Source organism: Sphaeramia orbicularis, chromosome 19 (assembly GCF_902148855.1).
Source record: "Sphaeramia orbicularis chromosome 19, fSphaOr1.1, whole genome shotgun sequence".
NCBI classification, from domain to species: Eukaryota; Metazoa; Chordata; class Actinopteri; order Kurtiformes; family Apogonidae; genus Sphaeramia; species Sphaeramia orbicularis.
In genome coordinates, this window is record NC_043975.1 from 16,006,015 (window position 1) to 16,033,021 (window position 27,007).

The 27,007-nt window shown below is 37.6% G+C and overlaps 1 protein-coding gene across 1 annotated transcript in view; it reads right to left on the bottom strand.

The window, feature by feature from the left end:
- Nucleotides 1–27,007, bottom strand: part of dnah9 (dynein, axonemal, heavy chain 9) — a 344,949-nt gene that overhangs the window by 95,337 nt on the left and 222,605 nt on the right. Inside the window, exons 55-59 of the mRNA XM_030122326.1 lie at nucleotides 10,773–10,853; nucleotides 7,019–7,198; nucleotides 6,219–6,449; nucleotides 2,638–2,832; nucleotides 1,365–1,484 (exon numbers count right to left, since the gene is read on the bottom strand). Coding sequence (XP_029978186.1) covers nucleotides 1,365–1,484; nucleotides 2,638–2,832; nucleotides 6,219–6,449; nucleotides 7,019–7,198; nucleotides 10,773–10,853 — 807 coding nt within the window. The remainder of the gene's footprint in view (nucleotides 1–1,364; nucleotides 1,485–2,637; nucleotides 2,833–6,218; nucleotides 6,450–7,018; nucleotides 7,199–10,772; nucleotides 10,854–27,007) is intronic.

The following is a 27,007-nucleotide window of genomic DNA, read 5'->3' on the forward strand; positions in this document are numbered from 1 at the left end:
TTAGTACTTGCTCGGCCCGAGGTTCCCAAACGGGTGAAGAGGTACTAAAATGTGATGTGTAAACACTGCAGACCACTGATTGGTCAGAGAGTTGTCTCTGCGTCATTGCATCATCAATGTATGACCTGACATTTAAAAAAAAAAACGAATCAGAAGTTTACATTAAATATACCTGTGGGCTAATCCACGATGACAGCCGCAAAATGACAAAAACACAACATCATCCCATCGACATCCTCCTTTGTGTGCATGTATCGCGTTGTTGTTGTTGTTCTTCTTCTTCTCTTCCTCTTTGTTTTTACCATCAGCTGTGTCACGTTGAATACGATGTCACGGAAGTTACGCAGCATCGCTATGGCGACCAGGTACTCTGAAGTCGGTAGTATCCTGTAATGGAAACGGTCTCCAGGAATAGTACCTGGTACCCGAGTCAAGTCGAGTCGAGTCGAGTCCAGCCGGTATCACATAGTAGAAACGCGACAATTAGTCATTAAGGGTTGTGCAGTATGGGACCTGTCTCATTACACAGTGTCTTAAGCTGTGAAGCTGTGCAATGGGGTCATGTTTACATGTTACTGTTATTTATTTACTTTATTACCATCTTTTTTTATCATGTATTTTTGTATCATTTTTACCATTTGTGCACTAGATTTGGCTTAATTGTATTACTACCACGTTGTCCACATCCTTTTTATATTATAGATTACATCTGTCTTTTCATTGATAATTGATTATTGAATTGCAGCCCTAATTAGGGGACAATAAAGTGTATTGTATCGTATCATATCATATCGTATCATATTGCATTGTATCGTATCATATTGTATCGTATCTATTGCCAACAGAGCTGCAAAAGAAAAGTTTTTATCTTTAAATTTTAACCTTTTTTTTCTGTTCATTTGATGTTCAGTTCCACATTTATGACATTTGCATAATTACTGTGACACATATTTTCATTTCAGCAGTTGTCTAATTTCTAAAACAGTGTAAGATTACAGAGTTGGATCATTGACAGTAGATGGACACACTGGGTTTATATTCAGTTAATGAGAGATTTTGTAGAAAAAGTCACTTTTTCTTCAGTTTTCTCTGTTTCTGATATAATAACCCTCAACTTGAATTTAAGCTTTAATGAACATCTACATGATCAATAAATTAAATATAGGAAAATACCTGATGGTCACTGAAAAAAAAACACAAAGTACAGAGGATTGTGTCATAATAAATTGTGATAAATCACTTAAGAAAACTTAAACAGAGAAAAAAAAAACATATTTTGGAACTGCCACAAAAGTAACACTGGGTCTTTATGTGTTAATATGACGCTCTGTGCTCTTTGACCCCTCTTCCATCATCCTCCTTACCAGGCGGTTGGCCAGGGAAATGATGTGCGCCGTTGATTCTGCTTCCTGTTGGCACTTCAGCTTGTCTGCAGTCGCTTTCTCAAACTTGGCTGTCAGCTTGGCCAGGTTCTCATTAAGGTGCTGACAGGCCACAAACACACACACAGAAAAATGGAGAAAAATTGGCACTTGTTAAAAAACAGCACGGTCATAAAGAATCTTCAAAGACAAAGAGCGCAGAACGCTGAGGCGTCTCAGTGAAGGAAACTTGGGGAGCGTGTGAAAAGTTGGACAAAACTTATCATTCCCTCCACTATGGATTTATTTGGCATATGGAAGCAATTAGCACAAGGACAAACAGGATTAATCGGTGGAGAGGCACACAGGTTCAGTAGATTAGTTTGAGGATTGCTAATTCCCCTTGGCTCCGTACCCACTCTCTGCTCAAGCGATCTGACTGAGGACTGAAAAATGACAGAGAGAAGTCATGCTGGATCTTATTAACAGTCGTCACTCTGCTCTCTGCAGGGTTTGATGTAAGCAGCCGCAGCGTCCCGAGCACTGCTCTCTGCTGGGGCTCTGCGGCGCTCTGATGTGCTGAATGTCAAACGCCACTGAGAAACAATTATTTACAGCTGCTTTTATCAATAGGGTTTTTAGGTTGATGGATTTGGTTTTAGATTAATGAACAGTAAAAGCCTTTAATAGCACTTACACCAGCTTTGTATTGATGAAATACGGGTGGTATATCATTACTGGCAAAGCTCATGTGTCAACTGTCACTCAAGCACTGATAAAATAATTCTTATCCTCGGTTTTTGCCTCAGCTTACCCTCGGGTGGCTGTTTGTATTTTACTTGTGTAGCATCAAATTTATATTACACAGCATATCTTTAGGGTCTGACAGAGGTGTTCATCCATACTGATGTTTTTCCAGAATCTTTTATAATGAGATGCTGAGCTTTCTGGCTTTCACAAGTCATTTTTCAACTGCACTGTTTTGTAGAAGAAAAAAAAAATTCAGCCCGGAACGCTAAACACAGTAGTTTTAAGACACACTTAAATGCTCATGTCAGTGTGTTTTTGTGTCAATGCGCTCACTACAAACCAAGAAAAGAACTTCAAAGAGAAGTAAGAAAGTAAAGCCCCTCCTTTAATAAAATGATGATATACTTTCATACGCTAGATCCTCTGGATATTAGAAACTGAAATTGTCTCTTTGTGAAAGAGAAAGTTGGCATAAAGCGAATAAACTCTTCATTTCCTGTATCCTCAGTCTAATATGATGGCTTACGTTGATCTTGCGCTTGATGGTAGAAAGTTTCTCCTGTGCAGCAGCCAGTTCGGCGTTGGCCTTGGTAAGAGCCTGACGTTTGGGCTCCACCTCGCAGTAAACCTCGTAGAACTTGACAATGTTTAACACCCAGGAGCAAAGGCCGGCAGCCGCGTTTGACTTAGCAGCCACGAGTTCTGGTTGGAACTCTTTATCCTGGAGGGAAGACACATGCAAAATGAAACACTGATCAAACAGTCACTGTCAGAGCGAGGGCTGAATTGTTTGACTGCAAAACAACTACTTTAGTATTATTAAGTAAAAAGGGGCGGGAGTAAAATATGTGTAACTATCATAAAAAAAAAAAATAACTGTGACACTCAGACATAGGCAGCTATTCAGATAAAGCAGCTCAACTATGTTAGTTTACAGCTACCTGACATGCAGGGTTCCTACACATAGGAAGTACGACCATATTAGTCCTGTGCTCAGATCTCTGCACTGGCTTCCTGTGGCTCAGAAAATAGACTTTAAAACAGCTCTGCTCATTTATAAGTCTCTCCATGGTCGAGCACCAAAGTACATCTGTGACATGTTGGTCCCATATGAACCATCTCGGACCCTGAGAACCTCAGGACTGGTCTTCTGCTGGTGCACAGAGTCAGGACTAAACACGGTGAAGCTGCGTTTCAGTTCTATGCAGCTGAACTCTGGAACAGTCTTCCTGATGATGTAAGACAGGCCTGTACTCTGACAATGTTTAAGTCCAGGCTGAAAACAGCACTGTTCAACTGTGCATAGACCAACTGAAAGGGTTCTATCTGCACTCTCCTCTTTTACTTTGTTTTAATTGACTTTTATGTTTTATTGATTATGTTTTAATTGTAATTGTGTGTTATTAACGTCTCTCTTTTCCATTTTTGTGAAGCACTGTGAATTGCCCTGTGTATGAATTGTGCTATACAAATAAATCTCCCTTGCCTTGCCTTGAAATATCAAAATTCCATAGTTTTTCCAGACCCTAATTTCCAGATGTCTTGGTAAAAAAATTCCAACCAGCCAAGCGGTGTTTATATTTGGGATTTATGAGCCAGTCGTAAGAGAATTTACATCTAACCATTATGAGTTCTGCCAACGATCATACAAGGCATGTCGAATAGCTCGCTCACGAACAGTGTGTGGACATCACCTGTCCGTTGAAGCAGCAGTGAAACTTGACCACACCTGGGCGGGCCTTAAAATAGGTTGGAAGAGGATAAGAGCAGAAGGCGGGGCATTCAACTTGTCAATCTGCCCAAATGTTTTCTGGGATGTGTAGCCTACTGTATGTACTGACGAAGAAAAGTGGAATGTTGCAGTGTCCAGTATTCCCATTTTAAACATCACATAACTTAGGGCGACCTGCTGTGTAATTTGTCAAACATGTCCAGCTTGTTGTTTCCTTCACTGTCCACTTATTGATGAGTCAGAGACTTACTGTCTGCCTTCTCTTTAAGGAAACACTACTGACTTCACTGTCCTCCTTTTACTGTTTAAGGTCAAATGTGTACATAGGTGGAGTTGAGAAGTAACCAACCACCTGGTAGTTAACCTAACATGGGAAAAGACTAAACATATATAAGCTTTGAAATTTCTTCTGTTGGTCAGACAGCAGGGGGCAAGGCTTTGGATTCTGTTGTCTCAATATTCTTACATGTAACAATATACAGGGGTTGGACAAAATAATGGAAACACCTTAAAACATCAACAAAATATAATTTAATATGGTGTAGGTCCGCCTTTTGCGGCAATTACAGCCCCAATTCTCCGAGGTATTGATTCATACAACTTGTGAATTGTTTCCAAAGGAATTTTAAGCCATTCTTCAGTTAGAATACCCTCCAGCTCTTTTAGAGACGATGGCGGTGGAAATCGACGTCTTACTTGAATCTCTAAAACTGACCATAAATGCTCAATAATGTTGAGGTCTGGGGACTGTGCCGGCCATACGAGATGCTCAACTTCATTAGAATGTTCCTCATGCCATTCTTTAACAATTCTAGCTGTATGGATTGGGGCATTATCATCTTGAGGTGAAGGTGTTTCCATTATTTTGTCCAACCCCTGTATTTGCTTTAACCGTAATTCAGTGAGTTTTTGTGTTCTTGCTTCAAAATGGTGCTAGAAATTTCCATTACAGCGCTCTCACACAAACATTTTAACTGCGCTAGCAAGTGCCTTAACTCTTTTGGTGCCAGACAGTTAAGGGGCTAATAAGCCTTAAAAGCCTTAAAAGTGCCACAGAATTTTTCAGTATTTCGCGTCGTTTTTATAATATTTGAAGAATCCGGCGTGTTCTCCAAAGCCGATCTGATCGGCCCGCGGCACTTCAAAGGTCGTAATCGTAAAGCCGATTTAATCGGCCCATGGCACTGAAAGAGTTAAACAAAAACAGATTTCTTTTTTAAGATATTCATAATTTTATGTTTTAGAAAATAGAACAGTGGTAACAGTCTTGGAAACATGAATATTTTTCCATACATTTGTTTTCATTTTCCATACTTGCGTAGGAACCCTGTACAACAGATCCAAAACTATCTACATAACTTTAGCTATATTTGTTTCCAGTAATAGAAAAATATTTGCTATGCTATGTTGTCTGTTAAAACACATAAATTAAACACGTAAGAAGCAGATTAACAGCTTTTGCAGTGTAGCTTTGAATTGTTATCTTAGTCTAAGAGTCATTCTACTGTTTCTGGTATTTCAACATGTAGTAAAATATAGATGTGAATACATGAACTGTAGAAGAAAACAATAATTATCCTGCTCTCCAACAGCAGTTATTGAGATAAAGGAGCTGAGTTACAGTTAAATGCTAACTTGTACGATACCTAAACCTACATACCATCTCCTACCTGTTTCTTATAATTGAACACCTTTTGCTTTGTTAATTTAACTTGTTACAGCATGTATACATGGGACCTCTGCGGAATTCTGCTGTTTGAGTTACATCTAAAATGTAATTATAGATCGTTCTTTGACCTGCATTTAAAGTAAAAGAATTAATATACAATTCAGCGAAACATACAGTTGCCATTGGATAAGGGACAACTGGAGCACTATCACAGTGTCTCAATAGTTTTCTCTCATATTCACCATTTGTGTTGAATCGCTAGTTTTCTGTATAATCATATACTACTGTACATATCTTTAAGACTTATGAGCTATTATGTCTTTAAACCATATGGTACACTGGTGCTGCTTAATTAAAAGGAGGCTTTAAAAAACAGTCACATCATCGTCTTTAGAAAAATAAAGCTCTGTGGATGCTGTTGAATTCACAATGAATTTTTGGCTTTATCTCCTGCACTGGCATACCTAGTATCCGCTCCATTGAACTTCATAATCAGAGCTCCTGTTAAATTTGTTACACTTAATTAACTGGTTGATTTTCTCCGGCTGTCATTTGGACAGTCGGCAGCCATAATGTGCCTCTGTCATTGTAGTCACGCCCCTGCTAAATTTATGACTTATTAGTTGAATTTGCCAAGCGGTAGACATCGCACGCTGTGCACTGTTAGCATCGGCTTTAATGAATAAGGGCTAATTGGAACACTCACCTGCAGGTAAGGCTGAATGGCTTTCAGACAAGCCTCTGGGATGTTCTCCTTGTTGAAGTTTATCAGAGAGTCCAGGAACGTGTCCACTTTGGCCATCATCACCTTCGCGGCCTTCCAGCTGCGATCCTTTGGGACTTTGCCGCCGGGCGCCATCAGCGTCATTACCGCCGCTGTGACGTTGGTCACTGCTGCCACCGGAGAGCCGAACGACTTCAACTCGGTCAGGTTGTTCTGAAGTTAGGGAGATAGAGGCAATAATGGATGGAAAATGAAAGAGCTATGATTTAATTGAGTTTGAACAACTGTATATCTCTGTGGTCTGCTGAGGGGGGAAAAAGAGAGAAAACGGAAAGGATTAAAAAAGAAAAAGAAGACGAACCTGTGCTGACTTTGAGAAGACAACAGAGAATTCTAATTAGGGCATCTTTAGAGAGCTCTAAGCGGTGATTGAACTGTCTGTTCTGCTTGTTTGAACAGAGAGCACCTTTTAAACACAGAGGGTGTTTGTGAAAATCCCCCAGGCTCCTCATAAACCTACATGGGATGCGAGGATAAAGTAAAATACCCGCAGAACATAGAGGAGACATTATTTTAGCAAAGACCTGACTAAATCCTCTGATTCAATATTCTTTTATACAGTTCAAGGCCAGTGTGGACATAACTTATTCCACTGAAGCTAGAAAAGGAAATCAAACAAAGAAAAAAGAACATAACCCCTGTTAAAAACGAAGAAAACTAAGAAAGTAAAGTATGATGGAACAAATCAATAAGACACAGCGAGGGAGGACAGACGAACTGACCTTATTAAGAGTGTTAAGGGCATCCTGAGCAGCTAGGAGGGCCGGTTCTGCTTTAGCCAAGTCTTCTTCGCAGTCTCTCTGTTTGCCGCTGACCACCACAGCAATGGCCGCCACCTTTTGCTCTTCCTCATCAGCCACCGCCTTTTCCTTGGACACCTTTTCAGTTTCTATGCCCACCACCTGGCAGCGGCACACAGGATTTATTGCTGGGTTAATGGTGTGAGTTCAGCCAGTGGTTTAGCTTTCCCAGCATGACTACAACTTCAAAAAATAACCTTCCAAACAGGTCATACTCTGCAGCATTGAGTTTAAAATGAAGGGGAAAAAAAGGGTAATTAGGACTGGAAATCTGCATTAGGCAACTCTAACCTTTTCACATCTAACTCCTTCATAAGCACAGAACTTTCAGTTTGTGCACTGTATGGAAAAAGTGGATGAAGACTCCCGATTAGTTTGATATTTTCCCTGTCATGCTGTTTTTCTGGAAACATCAATGACCATATTTAGACAAGAGGGAGAACGTAGGGCTAACAGGCCAGGTTTTGTAATTAAGTACCAGTAAACTTCAAGACAGAATCCTCTGATGGTCTTGTTAGTGCAACTTCTCAACCACAACTAGAAAAGAGCTGTGTGTCTGGAAAAAAGTATGTTTTATTCAATAAAAAAGACGCTCTGAATATCTGACTCAGTAGCAGACACAGAGAGTCACCCACATGTCGCTCACAGCAACCAGAAAAGAAGTCACACTAATATATGACTAATAATATTTCATTGGATGCCTCAAGTTTTGATTACAGTGTGGATTGTTTCAGATAAGCTTGTGTAAATGTCACAACAGTTATATCCATCCATGGTTGCGTTCAATTGTCTCCATACAGTTATAAAGGATGAAGGAATTAACTCTGGAGACCAAAACCATTTTTTTAACGTCACCATGTGAGGAACTATATTGGACTGAATATTCTGTTCCTCCATTTAAAAAACACAAAACAAAATCTGTCCATGCGACCTCTGACTTACAAAATATCTCAAAAAAGACTACAGACTACAGACTACAGACTAGTACACATGCTCGGACAAAACGGTCAGTCTGTCTTTTAGTAATTGGGTTTTCTTTTCAGAAACAAAATAAAAACTAGTAGTTAATTGATTTTCGATTTAAAATAAAAGAATTAAAATTGAATTTCGAGGTATTTTTCTTTTTCAGTGTCAAAACAGATAAATCAAATCAAAAAAAAAAAAAAAAAAAAAAAAAACAGACAGATTTTTGATTTCTAATAATGAAAAAGAAAGTTACTACCTGACAGCAATGGAAAAACAGACCAAAAACTGCCATTTTTTTCATTTTCTGAGACCAGATGTTGTCATTTTCAAGGAAAGAGCAGGTCACAAAGATTCTTACAAACAACGGGTTTGTACGAATCTATCAGTTCGTATGTAATCTGGAGTTCATAGACATTCGTGGGGGGAGCATGTCTACGATGTCCAGATTTCATATGAAGTGGAAGATTCATACAAATCCATAGTTGGTAAGAATCTTTGTGACCTAGGCATTAGCGCTCTTTCCTTGAAAATGACATTTGGTCTCAGAAAGTGAAAAAAAAAAAAAAAGGCAGTTTTTGGTCCGTTTTTCTATTTTTGTCAATCCGTTTTTAAAATTTGGTTTATCTGTTTTGACACTGAAAAAGAGAAATGCCTTGAAATTCAATTTTAATTCTATTTTAAAACGAAAATCAATTAACCACTAATTTTTCTTTTGTTTCTGAAAAGAAAATCAAATTGCCCAAAGATACACTGACCCAAAACAATGTTTCTAGTGAAGTTTAAACTATGGACAGTGTAGATCATTTTGAAAGTAGCAGAAAATGTTATGACATGGAACAACAGCAAGTTGAGTTACAAACGTAAGTGCTGTTTGGGTTGTTGTAATGTATTCTTTACATTATGTGGATTTGGAAACAATGCTGGTGTGTTTCATCACCCAAAGGTATCTGTGCTGACCTCGATCTTCTGCAGGTCATACACTGATTTACGCACCTAGATTTGATGTCTCAGCTGTAGGTTCATTACACAAAGCAATAACAGACATCAACAAAATGAGGTGTAGCACTACTGTTTTCCAATCTCCCCACACAGATACAAACAAAGTCACTCAGGTTTAAAATGTTCACTTTGGAAAGCTTTTTTCTCATTTTTTGCAAACTAAAATTCCATTAACATAAACATAGAGAAAACAGAGAAATATTTAACGGCTAAAATTTACTTAGGAGGTCAAATGAGTGGCCATTTTTGTCAAAAAAAAAAGTTGTAAGAAATGCATAGAACTGTGTCGAAATAATGCTAATACATTTGTGCACAGACTACTGATATTATTTGACAGTGGAAGCTATATTTTCAGAAATACTGGATTTTGAATAGCACGTGTATGTGAAAACTTTTGCTGGTGGACGGACGTGACATTACCCATGATGATCTGGTCAGTACCAGTACTTTGTTAGTAATAAACTGATATACTTACTATTGCTAATTCTCCTCTTATTCATAAATGTTAGTATTGTGGATCTAAAACAATAACAGCTGAACAAAAACACAAAATGTGTCAGTGGACGGATGTCACATGGTTGTTCCGGATCCCATCATACTGATGCTCGGCAGCCATGTCACCGTTTCCACAAATGATCCCTGTGCATAAACTAGTATCAGAATTATTTATTGTATAGTTTATCATCATACTAAAGAGTAAATAACAATATAGAATTGTTATTTCTTTATAAAAATGCTTATTATTAGAAAACTGTTGATTTAAAAAGTGCCGTGTGACATTCTTAATGTATGTATTGGCGTAACATAAGCAGGATGGATCAGCACCATACTCCGTACTGTAACCTGTAAAAATAAAACATGTGATATGTAGGATATAATCTTGTAAGAAAAATTGGGGAATCTAAAAGAATAGAATATTTGTTTTTCAGGTAACTTCAGTTCAAATATAACTTGGCCATTTGTGACATGAAAATATAGCATTAATTGTGATGAAATTGGAGATTTTTGACCTGAAAACATAGTTCATATGACCATCAACATGTTGCAACAGAACTGAAATCCTGTAAATTTGCATAACTTGCATTTACCAACACAAAGTTCCTTATGCACAAAGACATAAAGAAGACCTCTAAGCTAATTTTAGCCGTTAAGTAAATTCTGTGAAATATGCGCATTAATGTGGATGGATGCATTAAATTCAGAGGGAACATCATCTAGGCTCTGTGTTTAAACCATAACCTAAGCTAAATCAATGACCTGGTGAATGTGAAGGGGTTTTAACACTGCTAAACCCTCAGTGGTTACAAGAAAAGTTCAGTGCATTTAAATTAACTCCATAAATGTTAAGCTTTACTCCTCTGACTTATCTGACAAAATTTATACAAGATCAGCAGACGAACAGGGAAAGAGAAAAGGTCAAGGGTTGAAGTTTTATCTCAAGTTCTCCCGCCTGTGAACTGCGTATGAGAAATCTATCTGTGTATTAGAACCGGAGTAACGGGGGCACTCCTCCTGGAAGGACGAACCGGTGCTCAATTTTTTAAACACCATTTTTCATTTCTTTGAGCACCACGAGCAAAAAAATTCCATTCACCCTGTTATATTGGTGTCACCGCAGAAGTCTCAAATACACATATCTCAACAGCTGGAAAAATAATATGGTAGCGGGGAGAGTTTTTTCAAGAAAAAAAAAAGGAGAAAAGGTTCTTGCCTGGATCAGTTTGTCAGCGTCCTCGTTCTTCTGCTTTAGTTCCACTTCTTGAGCAGCCAGTTTGGCCTTGAGGTCATCCACCTATCAGAAGATAAGACAGAGAGCCACCAGGTCAGAGGGATGTGATTGGCTGATAGTGTAGGACCAGGGATCTAAATGAACACACTGTAGTCCACATTTACTTTAAGACGGGATGAAAAAGTCTCACCGAATCAAATCCATGTGCAGTTACAAATGTCTAATTAATACATCTTTAATATGAAACACATCCCACAAGAAAACTGCAAAAACGAAATTCAGGAAGAAGCATCTATTGACCATAAATGATTGACACTTGGGCTAACTGAATAAATGTACTGTATATACTAAACCGCTGATGACCTAAAGGAGCTGTCGTGTCTGTATCTTGTCTGTTATTTATTTTCTTTCATGTTATGTTGTATGTGAAAAAATAGTTTTGTATGATTATATTGTATGTTTGCGTTGACTACTTGTAAAGATTACTGTAAGGACCCCAGCCCAGGAAGAATAGCTGCGGCTATGGTGCAGCTAATGGGGATCCGAAAGAAAGGAAGAAAGGAGGAGATGAAATGTCAACACTATTATAATATGCTAAACCACTTTAAAAACAAACATCTTTACATTTATCAAACCAGATTACTTTTTTTTGGAAGTATGGCTGTTTTCTGTCTTTCTGAAGACTGATATCACTTTTGATATATCCATCAAAGTATCAGAGCTGGATTAGCCTAGGTAGCAGTGAATATATATAGTCACTCATTGCAGTTCCAGTGATAATCTATTTATCTCTTACAGTACAGACATTAGGTAGAAGGCTGCTCTAGTTGGGAAGACAGTAATAATAGATAATCCTAAAGCGTTTTATCTGATTCATATTTGTTCTTTTAATCTCTACTTATAAGAATTTTTATTGTTGTTTCGATCTCTATTTATTTACTTATTTTAACTTAAGCCCTTATTGATAATTCCTATTTTGAATTTTGTATTTTGAATATTTTGAAATTCCCCTTGGGGATTAATAAAGTAAATCAATCAATCAATCAATCAATCAATCAATCAATCTATCTATCTATCTATCTATCTATCTATCTATCTATCTATCTATCTATCTATCTATCTATCTATCTATCTATCTATCTATCTATCTATCTATCTATCTACCCTTTACTTCACCTCAAACCTTACTAATTTTACATTTTATTTTTGTTTCTTTTGTTGTCTTTTCATACAAAGTTTCTTTCTTTCTTTTTCTTTCTTTCTTTCTTTCTTTCTTTCTTTCTTTCTTTCTTTCTTTCTTTCTTTCTTTCTTTCTTTCTTTCTTTCTAACCTTATCTTTCTGTCTGTTTTCCTCCAGTTTTATACTTCTTTCTTACTTTCTCTCTTTTTTAAATTTTAAACTATCTTCTTTTCTGCCTTCTCTTTCCCATTTTTTTCCTCTGTTCCTGTCCTTCACTTCACCTAAAACCTTATTAATTTTACATTTTATTTTGTTTCTTCTGTTGTCTTCTCATCAAAAGTTTCTTTTTCTTTGTTTCTTTGTTTGTTTGTTTGTTTCTTTCTTTCTTTCTGCCTTCACTTCACCTAAAATCTATCCATCCATCCATCCATCCATCCATCCATCTATCCCTGACTCTTAATTTCCTTTACTTTTTTTTTAACTTGTGTTTTTGTTTTTTGTTTTGTTATTCTACCTTTGTCTGTAAAGCACTTTGGGTCAACTTCTTATGTTTTTAAATGTGCTACATATATAAACTAACTTGACTTAAAGTTACACTAAGCTAAACAGAGATTCAGCCAGTCTTGAGGGATACGTTTCCTTGGTGAGTCAGAGCTGATGTACAATGTTACATCTATGCAAAAAAGTAAGCATGGTTTATGTGGTGTTATGACCCTGGGTCATAATTTGTCTGTTTGTGGTTATATGTACATGTTTTCTGTATAGTGTGTGTTCTCCCCCGTCCTGTAGGTGTGCTGTGTCTGTCTTGTGTCTTTTGTTTTTGGCAGGAAGCGGATTGGTGTAGCGTGATTGCCCGGCCCCTTTAAATTGGTCATGGATCCAGCCGTTCGCTCTCTCTCTTGCCTCCTGCCAGCTTCCAACCGTGGTTCCTGCTCGTGTGTGGTCGTCAGTCTTCGTGTGTTAGTGTGTTAATTCACAGCTTTGTAAATAGTTGTAAATAGAATCTTTTTGTAAATTCAATCCTTTAGGGGAGGACGGCTCTTTTATTTTCACGTTTTCTCCTGTTTTTATTAGAGAGTTTAGGTTTGTATTCTGTATTTTATTTCTTGCATTTATTTTGGATTAGGCAATTTAGTTTTGAACTGTGAAGAAGATATTTTGTTTGCTGTTTTAGCCGCACCCACCCCTAACCCTCTTTAGTTGTAAAAAATAAATCTTGTGAACTTTAGTTTTTGACTGACGTGTGTGCTTGGGAGCTGGGAGGGGACAAAGGTAAGAGCACATTATGTTCGCCCTGGTAAACCCCTAGGCCAGGGCGTAACATGTGGTTATCTTGTTTTTGTGATATTTAGGGTTTTAGCTTTTGCATTTTGTGCCGTGTGTGTGTGTGTGTGTTACTATGTTTCCTCAATGTAGTCTGATATGTGACCTTTCTGACTCAGAGGCCTGGATAGTCCTGTCTCTTACCATTAAACGCTGCTGAAATCAGACAAAGTTAAACACTGGAACCAACCCCCAGACTGTACTGATGTGACCAAAAGAACAATACATACATTTGACTTCACTGTACAAACACAATCAGGCGATTAGCGCTTTTAAATGTAGTCCAACGGCGTATTTGAATACATTAATTGACATTTGTTTGACCTTTCAAAGTCACTCAAGGTCAAAAGTCTTGGCATCAAATAAAAGCCCATATGTGACTTCTTATCTATTGGCATTAGTAATTATAGCAACAGTTTTTAAGTTACAGTACTTTGAAATTTGTCCCTTTATAAAACAATGGGGATTTTAAAAATGTAAACATTTCATAAAAAATTCAAAAATCAGTATTTCTCAATTCTTTGAACAAATTTGGTAGACCTTGCCCCAAGGAACCTCTGCTATGAATTTCAATAGATTATCACTGATGGTTTTGGAGAAGAAGTTTGTATAACTCTGGGTATGGTTGACCTTGGGTTTGAACTTTCAAGGTCAGTCAGGGTCAAAGGTCATGGCACCAAATGAAAGCCCATATTCCTTCCTATCTATTGCCAACAGTAATTCTACCAATATCTTCAACTGTTTTGAAGTTATAGCACTTTGAAATTTGTCCCTTCATAAATCAATGGGGATTTTTTTAAATTTCAAAAATTCATAAGAAGGAACCTCTGCTGTGAATTTCAGTTGATTCTGGCTGATGATTTTGGAGAAGAAGATTCTTGAAAAATTGTTTACGGACAGACGACGGACATATGGACAACTGATACCAATAGTCCATCGGACCCTTTGGGCTGTTGGACTAAAAATGTACTTCGTTTCTCCTTAATTTCTGCACACAAAAAAAAAAAAAAAAAAAAAAAAAGAATATGAAGAGTGTTAAATGTCGTGGAACTGATTTTTGACAACCGACCATTTATCTGTCGGCTCAGTAGCTACTACTTTGCAGTATTACCAGCTGGAGCATAAATTGTCATGTATGGCTGGTGAGCAATGATTTTAGTTTAGATCTCTGTGCACACCTGACAACCAGTGACAGAGTCAGACAGTTTTATAGGGATGGACAGGCTCACAGCATTATTCACATTGAACTGCAACAAAAACCGATTTCTAACTGATTTTTTGGGTCTTTTCTAAGAGGAAAAAGCTGCAGATATAATAGTCTTATTTAAGAATCATAAGCATCATTTACTTATGCAGGCAGTCGTGACTATAGATATGGATTATGTAAATCACAATTTGAACTGGTGATCTAAAATACACAATGCAAGCTTATAAAAGCCATTGCACTAAGATTAGCTGATGCACAATTGACAGAATAAAATGGTTGCATTAAAAAAATTGCAAATGCTTTGTAGTCTTAACAAAAAAACAAAACAAAAAACCAACACAATAGTGGCTGATTTACAAAGGTGACTAAAATGTTAATGTACCTCTTTTTCAGCCCTTCATTACATTATCTTTGAATGAGCATCAATTCAATCATACAGATTTATAAAGTAACCTTTGTGTAATGCGACAGATAAATATCAGCCACTGCCATCGGTGAAATGACATCATGTCAGTAACATATCCAAATACCAATATCAGCCGATAACAGTAAATATCAACCACATGTCAGCACAGATGTTTGGCTGATACAGTCACAGAAAAAATTATTAGACCATCAAAAGTCATCAAAAACAATGGTTATGCAAGTACTGACTCCTGTGTGTATCATGTGACTAAAACAGACAGAAAAGAAAACATGGAATGCCTAAAAGCACTGTTTTTGTCAGTACAATGCTGTAGCTATTGATGTAAGAACTGAAGTGGTTTTGGTTATTATCAAGAAAACATGGAAAATGGATAGATATCAGCTCTGAAATTAAACTCTTATGAGCTATTTTTGTTGTTATCATTATATTTGTCCAAACAAATGTACCTTTAGTTGTACCAGAAATTAAAATAGCCAAGAAATTGAAGAAAACAAGGGGTGGTCTAATAATTTTTTCCATGACTGTATATTGGTTCACCCCTAAATTAAATTTAATGTAAATTTCTTATTTTAGCCCTCATCATGAGCTTTTCCAAACCCTAACCAAGGTGTATTCATACCTTAGCAAAACCTTAGCTCTAACACTTTCACAGCCTAAATGTAGCACCTATGTAGTATATTGTGTCTAAAAATTTTGTGTGCTATGTTATTGAATGCTGCTAAATGTGACTCTAGTTAGTAGTATTTTCATAACTCTCTAAAGGACTGTGCTATTGGTTATGTGGGGGTGGGAACCCCTTGGCTCCTGTAATGTGGTACAAGATTTGTTAAATTCTGCTTAATCTTTCTGTAAGGTTCTAGAAATTCCTCTAAACCCACAAAATGTTGATTTACTTTAAGGGTTGGTTACATAAAATAGAAACACTGTATTTACTGACGCTAAGACCAAAACAAGCTAGCTTTCCTTGCCATGTATGAGCTACAGCAATCACATACAAACTTTACATCTGATACTAATCTTCTGATCAAAAACAAAGAAACAAAGCACATGTTATGTTGTGTTTACAAAATGTTTCAGTGTTCACATTGGAAAAACCCAGTTAAATCTTTTTTTCTTCCCAGACCGGGAGAAAAAAAAAAAGAACAAGTCAATAAAGCACAAGGAAGGGCAGCTGACAATTATCTATTTTTGTCTCATTAAATTAAATGCTATAAGTAGCAATCACTGTGTATATCATGAGCTCTAATGAATTTATCGCTATCATCTAATTGAATCTCTCAGGCGGTTCTGAAGTACTGATCATCTGTTTTTGTTTGTATCATCGTTAGATCTTATTAGTAATACAATCGCTGATGGTGCTAGATTTGAGTTTCACTGAAGCCTAAACATCTCGTCTATTCTTCAAAGCAATAAAGAGGATTGTGTGTCTTAGAAAAGCCAGACCAATAAGCTCCACATAGGGCCTAAACCTTTGCGGATAACATTTTGTACCCTGCAGGATTGTGCCATGGACCATGCATGTGACCTTTAATCCATTACAAAAAAAAAAAACTTATTCTGTCCAAGTAGATAAAAGGGCAGGGAAGGATGAATGGCATGTAGTTCTGGAGGGAAAAAAAAAGCCACAAGAATCAAGAGGTGCTATCAGTATACTCGAAACACAAACACAAAGACCAAGGATGGTCATAAAGAGAAATTAAAGCTCCTACAAACTCCTCATAACTCCCCAACAAATAGGACTCTGCATTACTGTCCGATTCTGTCAAATGTTGCACTGGGGAAATAAAAACAGACTGTTTTTCATGCTTGTCTTTCAGCTAATTAACAAACAGAAAATCAGGCCGGAGGGAAGGCAGCCCTTTCGGGTTTGTGACGATTCCACGAAAAAGATTTGGTCGAACATTAGACGAGCACCGAGTGAGCCATCAACATGATGAATAGGCAGAGGGGGAAGACAGGAGAAGAAAGAACGGGAGGGGGGGGTTGGCAAACTAATTGGTGGGAGACATGGGTGATATTCAATACATCTGAGAGCCTTCCCCTGCAGAAAAACCTGCCACTGACTACTTTATGTAACATGCCTACAGCCCACTCTCACTCTCTGCTACTGTAAATGTAGATTAGAACAATTGTTTCTTAAGGCAAGATAAGATTTGAAAGCAAAGCATGAGACTATACTCAGTCCTCCACTGGTGTGCCGGCTTATGGACACAAACCACACATTTTATTCCACCACAGTGTTGGATTTCAGTATTTGGCTCGTATTCCAGTGGTGACTAAGTATAGCTTCATTCATGCAACAAAGAGACATCTGGCTGTGTGTGTTTAGGGGAAAACTGTCTTATGTTTCTAGTTTTTATTCTTTTAAGGGAAACCTGTCATTTTTCTTTTCCTGAATGCAAAAAGCTATCAGGACTCCAATTTCAAGTAGAGATTAAAATAGAATGCCTGTATCTAAATCCTTTCTGGTAACTTTAGGGTATGAAGATGTCTACAGAGGGGTGGGCACCAAAATAAGAAATAGACTAGGCGCTGTGATGTAACCCACTGGTATTGGTGGAAGCGAATTTTGCTTTTAGACAGTGGTATTTAGGTTCTTCAGCCAAATGTCATCACATTTGGTGAAGATGGTGGGGCTGGGGAAAAAAAGCAAGAGGCGAAACTCACCAAGATAAGGCTATAATGCAGGGGTGTCCAACTCATTTTAGTTCAAGGGCCACATTCAGCTAAATTTGATCTGCAGTGGGCCGAACCAGTAAAATAATTACATAATAATATTTAAATAACGTCAACTCAAAAATTTTCTCTATGTTTTAGAGTAAAACTAGAAGCACTCGGAGAGCGCAGACCTCCGCCAAGGCTGATCAGTGGCCCCCCCTGTGGGCCCCCCCCACGCCAAGGAGTTTATGTTTTTGCCAGGGTTTGTTTGTTTGTTTGTTTGTCTGTCTGTCTGTTTGTCCGTTAGTGTGCAACATAACTCAAAAAGTTATGGACAAATTTTGATGAAATTTTCAGGGTTTGTTGGAAATGGGCCCCCCCACCCCCGATCACCACCAAAATTTAATCATTTCTTCCTTATCCTATTTCCAACAAACCCTGAAAATTTCATCAAAATCTGTCCATAACTTTTTGAGTTATGTTGCACACTAACGGACAGACAAACAAACAAACTAACAAACCCTGGCAAAAACATAACCTCCTTGGCGGAGGTAAAAAGTCAAATTAAACAATGAAAATGTTTACATCTACAAACTATCCTTTCAAACAATGTGACTAACATGAACAAACTGAAAAAAATAAGTGTAATTTTAACAATATTATACTTCAGTTTATCATTTCCACATGTTCATTGTAACTTACAGATCACTACAAATACACAAAACATTTAATATCATGCAGAATCCTGTTAAAATCATACTTTTCTTAAAACATGCTAGGTTGTTCATATTTGTTCAGCTTATTCACATTTTTTGTGAAATTATACTTTGTTTTAGTGTAAATACATGAACATATTTACACCTACAAAGAGAGAAATTTGGATTTGTGAGTATTTATAGATTATTATGATAGTATTTTACCGGTCTGACCCACTTGAGATTGAATTAGTCTGAATGTGGAACCTGAACTAAAATGATCTATAATATCTTAGTGTAATTTTTATATTTCACAACTTCATCTCAAGGGCCGGACTGGACCCTTTGGCGGGCCAGATTTGGCCCCCGGGCTGCATGTTTGACACCTGTGCTATAATGTAACTGAAAACACCATCCACATGGCTCATTAACCCAACCCTAACACAGTACTTGCAGCTGCTTGATTATTTTTTAACACATACGGAATCCTTTGACAGTTTTGTTAAAATGTTAAAGGTTAACTTGCTTTATTATCCCCTTAGGGAAATTCAGTCTCTGCATTTTACCTATTCTAATTCATATACACATGGTACTTAGCATTAGCATTAGCACACAAGCATTCAGAGCAGTGAGCTGCCACTTAAGGTGCTCACAGACCAACTGGAGAACAGGTCAACTCAACACAGAAAGGTTCTAGAACCTTCCTATTGATATAACTTCTCAAACACAACTGAAGTAGAGTTGTGTGTCAGGGAAGTCAATGCATACTTTATTCCATAAACAGATGCTAAGACAAAGCAGGTTGGCTCCTACATTAACAGATTACACAACATTTACCTTTGTAATGGCAACTATAACAAGCTAATAACTTTAACCCTTTATAGGGCACTCAATGAAATACTCTGAAATTCAAAATTTCAACCTTTGCATGTTATTGGACATCATCTCCCTCTTCTTACCATAAAACATCTGAGCAACACTTGTTAAAAAACAAAGACGTGCAATAAAACAACTGTTATAAGGTCATAAACTGACAAAAATCATTCATATTCACTATTTACAGCTTCAAAATGTCTATAAAATCTCTCTGAATCACTGTATACTGTTATAAAAACCAACATGCTTCTTGACCTCACTGAGGCACAGGATTGGCCCATTATTTAATGTTAGTGGAAATTACCAAAAACAGTCACTTGCCTGATAAAGGGTTAACAAGACATTCCATTCAGTATATCATACACTGAATAAAGTTTGAAAGTCATTGTTTAAATACATCTATGTTATGGCATCATCAAGTTTTCTCCTTCAAACTAACACTGCCTTATAATCCAGCTATGCCATGTCAGCTGATAGCTTACATTATAGCTCTGTTAGCTTAGCTTTGGTTGTAGACAGAAGACTGGTGTTTGAGATTTGTAAAACCACAAACAATCTCTTTTCTGTTCAGTTTTTGTTGTCAACAGCTGCACGAAAAATCTGTTTGGAATTGTCCAAACAAGGGCAGAACTGTCACAGTTTAGTCTGAACTGTGGATTCACAAACACTGAACTTAGTGATGATGATAATAATCATCATCATCAATCATAATCATAATCATAATAATAAACCAGTGTGAATGAATTCAGTTCATATCTGTGTCACAATTATTTTTTTAAATTTATTTTACAGTAGGATTACAAGACAGTTTGTATAAAGCAGGGTTTCTCAACCTTTTTTGAACCACGCCCCACTAACAGCATCATGAGCCAACGGCCGCTCCCCTTATGTCCGAAAAAATGGGATGGGGGGGTTGCATATCATCTGGCACATCGTGTAACACCCCCCCCACACACACACACACAAGCTGCAATCTGTGAGCAGGGGGTTTATGCAGCTCTGTAGATAAAGCTGTTAGAAAGGGAAAGTGAGCTCCCCTCACCTTATCATTGACTACCGGCTGCCCCCCAAAAATGAATTTGAGACCGTGGGGGTGGGGCATGGGGGGGGGGACAATGTGCCGGACAATATGCAACCCCCCTGAGTGAGAGTATGTGTTGAGTGATTTATAATGTTGTGATGGTCAACAGTAGTCACTAACACACCCCGGCACACACACGAGAATGTCACTTCTGACCCCCCCCCCCATGTGCTCCCCTCCTAGGAGAGTGTCCGTGCCCCCCCCAGTTGAGAACCACCGATATAAAAGGGTTGGTGCAGATTCATGTTCCTTTGGGGCCAGCCTCCATTGGCCATTCAAGGAACTGCAGGTTTTGTCGTTTCTGCATTGGCTTCATTTTTGAACCCTGGAGGTTGCTACTTGGTGTGTATAACAACAAGTGTTTATCAGAGGATGAGCAGGCAGGTGAGTGCAAATCACTACTCATGAATGCACCAGCCAAAGGTATGACACTAGTGCCACAAAAATTGAAGAGGAGAAAAAAAAATAAATAAAAAAAAATCCAACTAATGTATCCTCGAGGGAGCAGATGACTCATACACTCACACAGCTTCTCCTACTGCCCCTCCCGCCCATCCTCTGCTATTCCCCTCCTGGTCCTTGTTTATCATGACCACAGCAGCCCCTGGTGAGCCACGGATCCTCTCGCATAGAATGTTAAATAACAGTACTTATAGCAGCAAGGCCATCACTGTGGATACACTAACAAACACAGGGCACGTTAATGGTGGTTTGCTGCTGCTAAGGGTGTGCTCTCTAATTAGAAACCACCTCAATTACCATACATCCCTTCCATATATATATATATATATATATATATATATATATATATATATATATATATATATATATATATATATATATATACGTATAATGTGTGTGTGTGTGTGTGCTTTTTGCTTCATCTTACAGTGAAATTGCTGCAGGAAACAAATACAGATTGTTTTTTTGCAGCTTTCAACACATTGATGTCACTTACATGCATGGGTGTTTATGCATGTGTGTGATTGTGAGGGTGGGCATGTGTGGGCATGTTTATGCAAAGCGGTGGAGATGAACAGTACGTAAGAGTGGAAATATGTGTGTGGCATTACATTCACTCGCACAGCATAGTACGCCCACTGTAATTAGGGCTGCTTCAGACGCAGAGCTGGTGTTACATTATTCATGCAGCTCTCGTTTGCAAAGGTGTTGAGATGGTAAACATTTGAACAAATGGAACCAGGTGTAGATATTAAAGATGGAAACATCAAATGGTGTAGACTTTTTAAATGATAAACTGAAAAGACAGAACATTTCCAGCAGATATGTTTGTCTTTGTGTGTAGTTTAACTAAGGCTAATTGATCTGCGTTTAAGTAGGAGAGTGTTGCCTTTAACCATTCTGTCTATTACTGCTGTTACTATTATCACACCACACTGATCACACCACTATTACTACAATAGTATCTTTATCACTGCTACTAATTAGCACTGCCAGTTGAATCACAATAGTAAGCTGGTTAATGTTCGCATTAGTTATCCGAATTGTCTATTCTTCTGTGGATCTCTTCTGCTCATCTACAGCAGCATCAGTGTACAACTACTATTAGCTTAGAAACAAAGTCGATTAATGTCAACAAATGATGCAAAAACCACTGACCAGGACACAAACCTCACATAAGCACATCCACATCTTATGTATTAAACCTTTAACATCCACACTGGAAAGAAAGAAGAAAAAGGAATTGAAGCTCATTAAGGTTTACACATTAATTGTGGAGATTTGTAAGTAAAAGATCCCATTGCTGCTACATTTTTCTTGTGGTACTCTATATATTATGCTACTTCTGTTGTTCCATCTCCTGCTACTAATATAAGTAGTATTGCTACTATTGGAGGGGTTTTCCCTGGTTTTCAGATGGCTGAGGTGCTGTCTGAGATCTATCATTTCAAATTTGTTTAAAGCTTATAGGTTCTCAAGGTTGGGATGGAAGAGAATAATACATTTTTCACTAAAAAGTATATAATTACATGTAGTTTTAGGCTTTGGTGCTGCATCCAGGCCCCTTGATGGGAGGGATAACCCTGTATCATTACTTTATGTGTTATTCCTACTGTGAGGATTACTAAGGCGGGTGTAATCTCACAAAGTGCTGTCCAGTGCAAAGGAGAAATGCATTAACCCCAGACCATAAAAAACAGTATATTATGAACTAGAATTAGTGTCCCACTGTTGTATGCCTCCCCCAATCCCAATTTTGACTGTGCAGGAATTTAATAAAGGTATTAAGTTTATGTGAAACTTAAAGTTACATAGTGACGTGTGTGATTTAAATGAAAAACATGTTGTTTTTACTTATGGCACTATTGTCAACACAAGAGTACAATGTTTAATAATGGGTAAGAAAATGTGGTAGTATGACTTTTGACAGTTTGCAACAAATTGATATAATTTCATCATTATTGTAAAGAACATGCTATATACTGACAAGAACTGATAATTAATGTGTTGTTTCACTGCAACAGAATTAGTAGTAATACTAGCTTCTCCACTATTTTGGACCAAAGTAGTCACTTTTCCATCGGACATATGCGCAAAACTTTACTGATATTTACTAAATGTAAAAAAAAAGAAGTGAGTAGTGTCAGTTTTTCCATTAAATCACAAATGCGATGATTTGTGTAATCTCACAAAGTGCTGTCCAGTGCAAAGGAGAAATCCATTAACCCCAGACCATAAAAAACAGTATATTATGAACTAGAATTAGTGTCCCACTGTTGTATGCCTAAATTAAAAAATGATTCGATTTTTCTGGTGTGTCCACACATACTGCACCATGTTTCTTTTAAAACTCTTCCTCTTCGCTTGTTGTAACATCCGTCAACATCCTTTTTTTTTTTTTTAATTCACGTGACTCTAATTGCAGAAAAAGGTCTTTCTATTGCAGTTTTGCGTGATATACCAATTGCGCTACGCCGAAAAAAACACCTCTTGCCAGCGCAAAAACTTTTTATGGAAAAACGAGTTTGGGCCAAATTGTCGTTTTCTTCCATTAGGTAAATTTTTATGCGCAAGTTATATTTGTGCAATTTGAGGGTCAGTGGAAAAGCGACTACTGACTGTCTTTTTTCGTCAAATTTTGTTGTCTATACTGTATCGAACAACTTCTACTGATAAGAATTAAAACCTAATTTTGCTCCATAGTAATGTCAGTGTGTGTAACAGCACAGTGTTACCTCCTACTTGTATACGCTTTGATTTCATCCTATTACATATCTGTGTGGTAATTAACATATGAATTCTTATGTCCATAAATGTATTTTGTGGGTTCACTATGACCTGAATTTTAATCAGTTCATCCTTGGACTGTGGGAATGTGAAAATTTTGCCTAAAAGTGTTCAGAATATATCTAATTAAAGAGAATAAGATGGATGGACAACCTGGAACCATTATGCTTCCAGCCAAGGAGGCATTATGTTTATATATATAGAAAAAAAAAAAGATAAGCAGCTCAACAGAACCACAGAAGCCTGCAGTTAAATAACACAAAAGTATATAAAAGAATATACAGTATATTATTACAGAGGTGAATTTACATTAAAGTGTTATGGGGCAGGATTTATGAAACACTAGGAGCAGAATGAAACCCAAATGAAAGACTGTTCTAAAGCTGCACCCGAACAGCAGAAACCCCATCAGCCTTTTATTTTAACCAAGACTCTGGAACAGATATAAGGCAGCAGATGTGTCATGACTTTTAGACAGCGATATCAGACGCCTGCTCGAGTAGAGCCTGGAATGTAATTAGTAACATTTTTAAATGGAATGCCAAACAGCCCGACAACCAGTAAACAAAGACTGGAGTGATGCGACAAAATAATGCGGTCCGGGGGTACAATAGCATTGACGCTCTTTTTATTATTGCTGGAAGACGATACTGCTGAATATATGAAACAGAAAATAGTGTTTTGTTTTGTTTTTTTTTTATATTTCAAAGCAAGAAGTCAAGTATCAGATCAATAGCTGACACCAACCGTGACAACTTCACTACAGAGATTCTCAGCTCTACTCCTATAAATTGCTTTTCATTCTAGCCAATTAAAGGTAACCACTTTACACCTGGGCTGACAGCTGAATGTCATTCATTAGGTGCTGTGATGGGAAAGCAGCATTACTTTGGCTTCCACTGAACACAGAATGAGCTGCTGTTCTCCTTAACTTAGGGAAAATTCCAGTACGTCTCAACCTGGGTCAAACAATGGCATGTGAAGCTGAACGGACGGCTGGTTGGATGAGAGTAGACCCTAACTAGAGCTATGAGGAGTTAGCCACCGATGCTAACCTCTGCCTTTAACTCAGTGCTTCCCAGTCTATTTTGGCTCGTGACCCCATTTTAACATCACAAATTTCTGGCGACCCCAGACATTCAAAACGGAGACTTTTTTTTTTTTTTTGCTAAAATTTATTTGTTTTTGATCATGTTTGCTATCCTATCTTGCCAATAACCATTAAATTTAGATGACATTTAGTCTATATAATGTATATTATTATGGACGGAGGCAGAAAAGCCAGGTGTAGATTACTGCACAAAGTGAAAATTTTATTTTCCTTGGTCAGGATATGTACAGTCAGTCCAGCTTGGATTTACAAGGCTGACAATTAATACTGAACAAACAAGAACTCAAACTATGAATTATGAAAGAGCTGCAGCATCTGAAACCAACCACAATGAACATTTGAAAGATAAACAGTACCACAGTGCTTCAGTTTCCACTTCAGAGTTTGTCATGTCTTTTATATATTGGGATTGTCTCAACATATATTTTTTACTAGTAAGTTTTTTTTTTTTTAATCAATTACTACAAATTCCTGGCGACCCCACGTGGGGTCTCGAAACCAAGGTTGAAAAACACTGCTTTAATGGGAAAAAAAATGTTGTAGTTTACCCTGGACCGTTTGTTTACTAGTGGGAATCATTTCACAAGTCGCTTTTCCATTGGATATCTGCGTAAAACTTTACCGATATTTACTAAACGTCCAAAAAACAGAAGTATTTAATGTCGGTTTTTCCATTAAATCACAAATGCGATGATTTATTTATTATCGCGAGATGACACGAGAAGCCATTCCATAAACATGGCGACGAACGTAAATATGGTGTTGATTTACAGATATATTCATTGTTATTATATATTACCCCTCTATCTCGTACTAAATTAAAAAATGATTGGGTTTCCTGGTGTATCCACACATACCGCGGCATGTTTCTTCTTCTTCGCTTGTTGTAACATCCGTCAACATCCGTTTTTTTAATTCACCTGACTCCAGTTGCGAAAAAACGTCTTTCCATTGCAGTTTTGCGGGATATGCCATTTGTGCTACGCCTGAAAAACCACCTCTTGCCAGCGTAAAAACTTTTAATCGAAAAAATGAGACTTTTGGCGAAATTGTCATTTTTCCATTAGGTACATTTTTATGCGCAAGTTATATTTGCACAATTTAAGGGTCAATGGAAAAGCGACTAGTGTAGCACAAAACAGTGGATTAGCCAATAGTAGAAGCCGAGCTATGACCGTAAAACAGCAAAAGTAAAGGCCCACACAGAGTTGGGCCTACTTGACTCCACAGACGTCCACGCATACTTGAAGCATGTTGACACAAAGCTCAATTTTTACAAACGCACGGACTCTGCGTACACATACTCAGTGTCACACAATAGACTGCTCGGTGGGAAGTCTTCACATCGACCTGTTTTAAAAGTGACGCCGAGCTGATTCGACTTGATTGATACGCTCGACTATGAAACCTCAGACGTCCGCCAACAGTACACCTGGAGTCCACGCCACTCACATTAAGCCTGACTCTGTGGGAGCCTAAAGACAAAACGCATAATCATTGCTTCATAATGCAGCAATTTACATTTGTGCTGCTTTGGCTCGTTTAACCCTTTAACCCCTGAAACATTATTCCAGGTAAACGTAGCGCTCTGAATTTGCGTCTGTTTCAGTGTCATAAAAGTTGCTGTGAGTATGTGCTTGCATTCCTTTTCTTCAGTGGTTTTGCTTTACAGTGTGTTTTAGGGTCAAAACACAGTAACAAAAAGAAGAGTTGAAGTTTGACAGATTTTTACTGAATAAGGGACTCAGAATGTAAATCAGTAAGTGATTTAGGATGTGGAACACACTGAACAACAAGTATTTAACCCTTTCATGCATTAGTGGTCACTACAGTGGACAGTTGTTCAAAGACATTCTTTTGTATATTCAAGGCTTTTGTTGTTTTAGTTGCATATCAACCAACACAGTGGACGCTTATGCATCATTCCATACAATGCAATTCATACCATTACTGTAACTTTGCTGTTGTTGATAAACCTGATCTGCAGTAACATATTTGAGTGTAAAAAATTGCTATAGTTGTTATTAGACAATAATTAACAGTTTTTTGTTTGGTTTTTTTAACAATAAGTTATCTTTTTTGCATATTATCTCCATGAAGTGCGCAATAACTAGTATTACAGTCTGTTAAAATGTGAGAAAACATCAGATTAGCAGCGTTAAAAATGTTTTTATTTCATAGTTTTCACACAGTATATCAGTAAATAAGCCCTGTGATGAACTGGCGACTTGTCCAGGGTGTACCCCGCCTTCGCCCCTATGTAGCTGAGATAGGCTCCAAGCAACCCCCGTGACCCTAGTGAGGATAAAGCGGGTTCACAAAATGAATGAATATCAGTAAATACATGTTTCTTTGCTTCTAAAATGAAAAGTATGGTGTCCAGCTGAGTGGACAGTTTTGTAACTAAGGT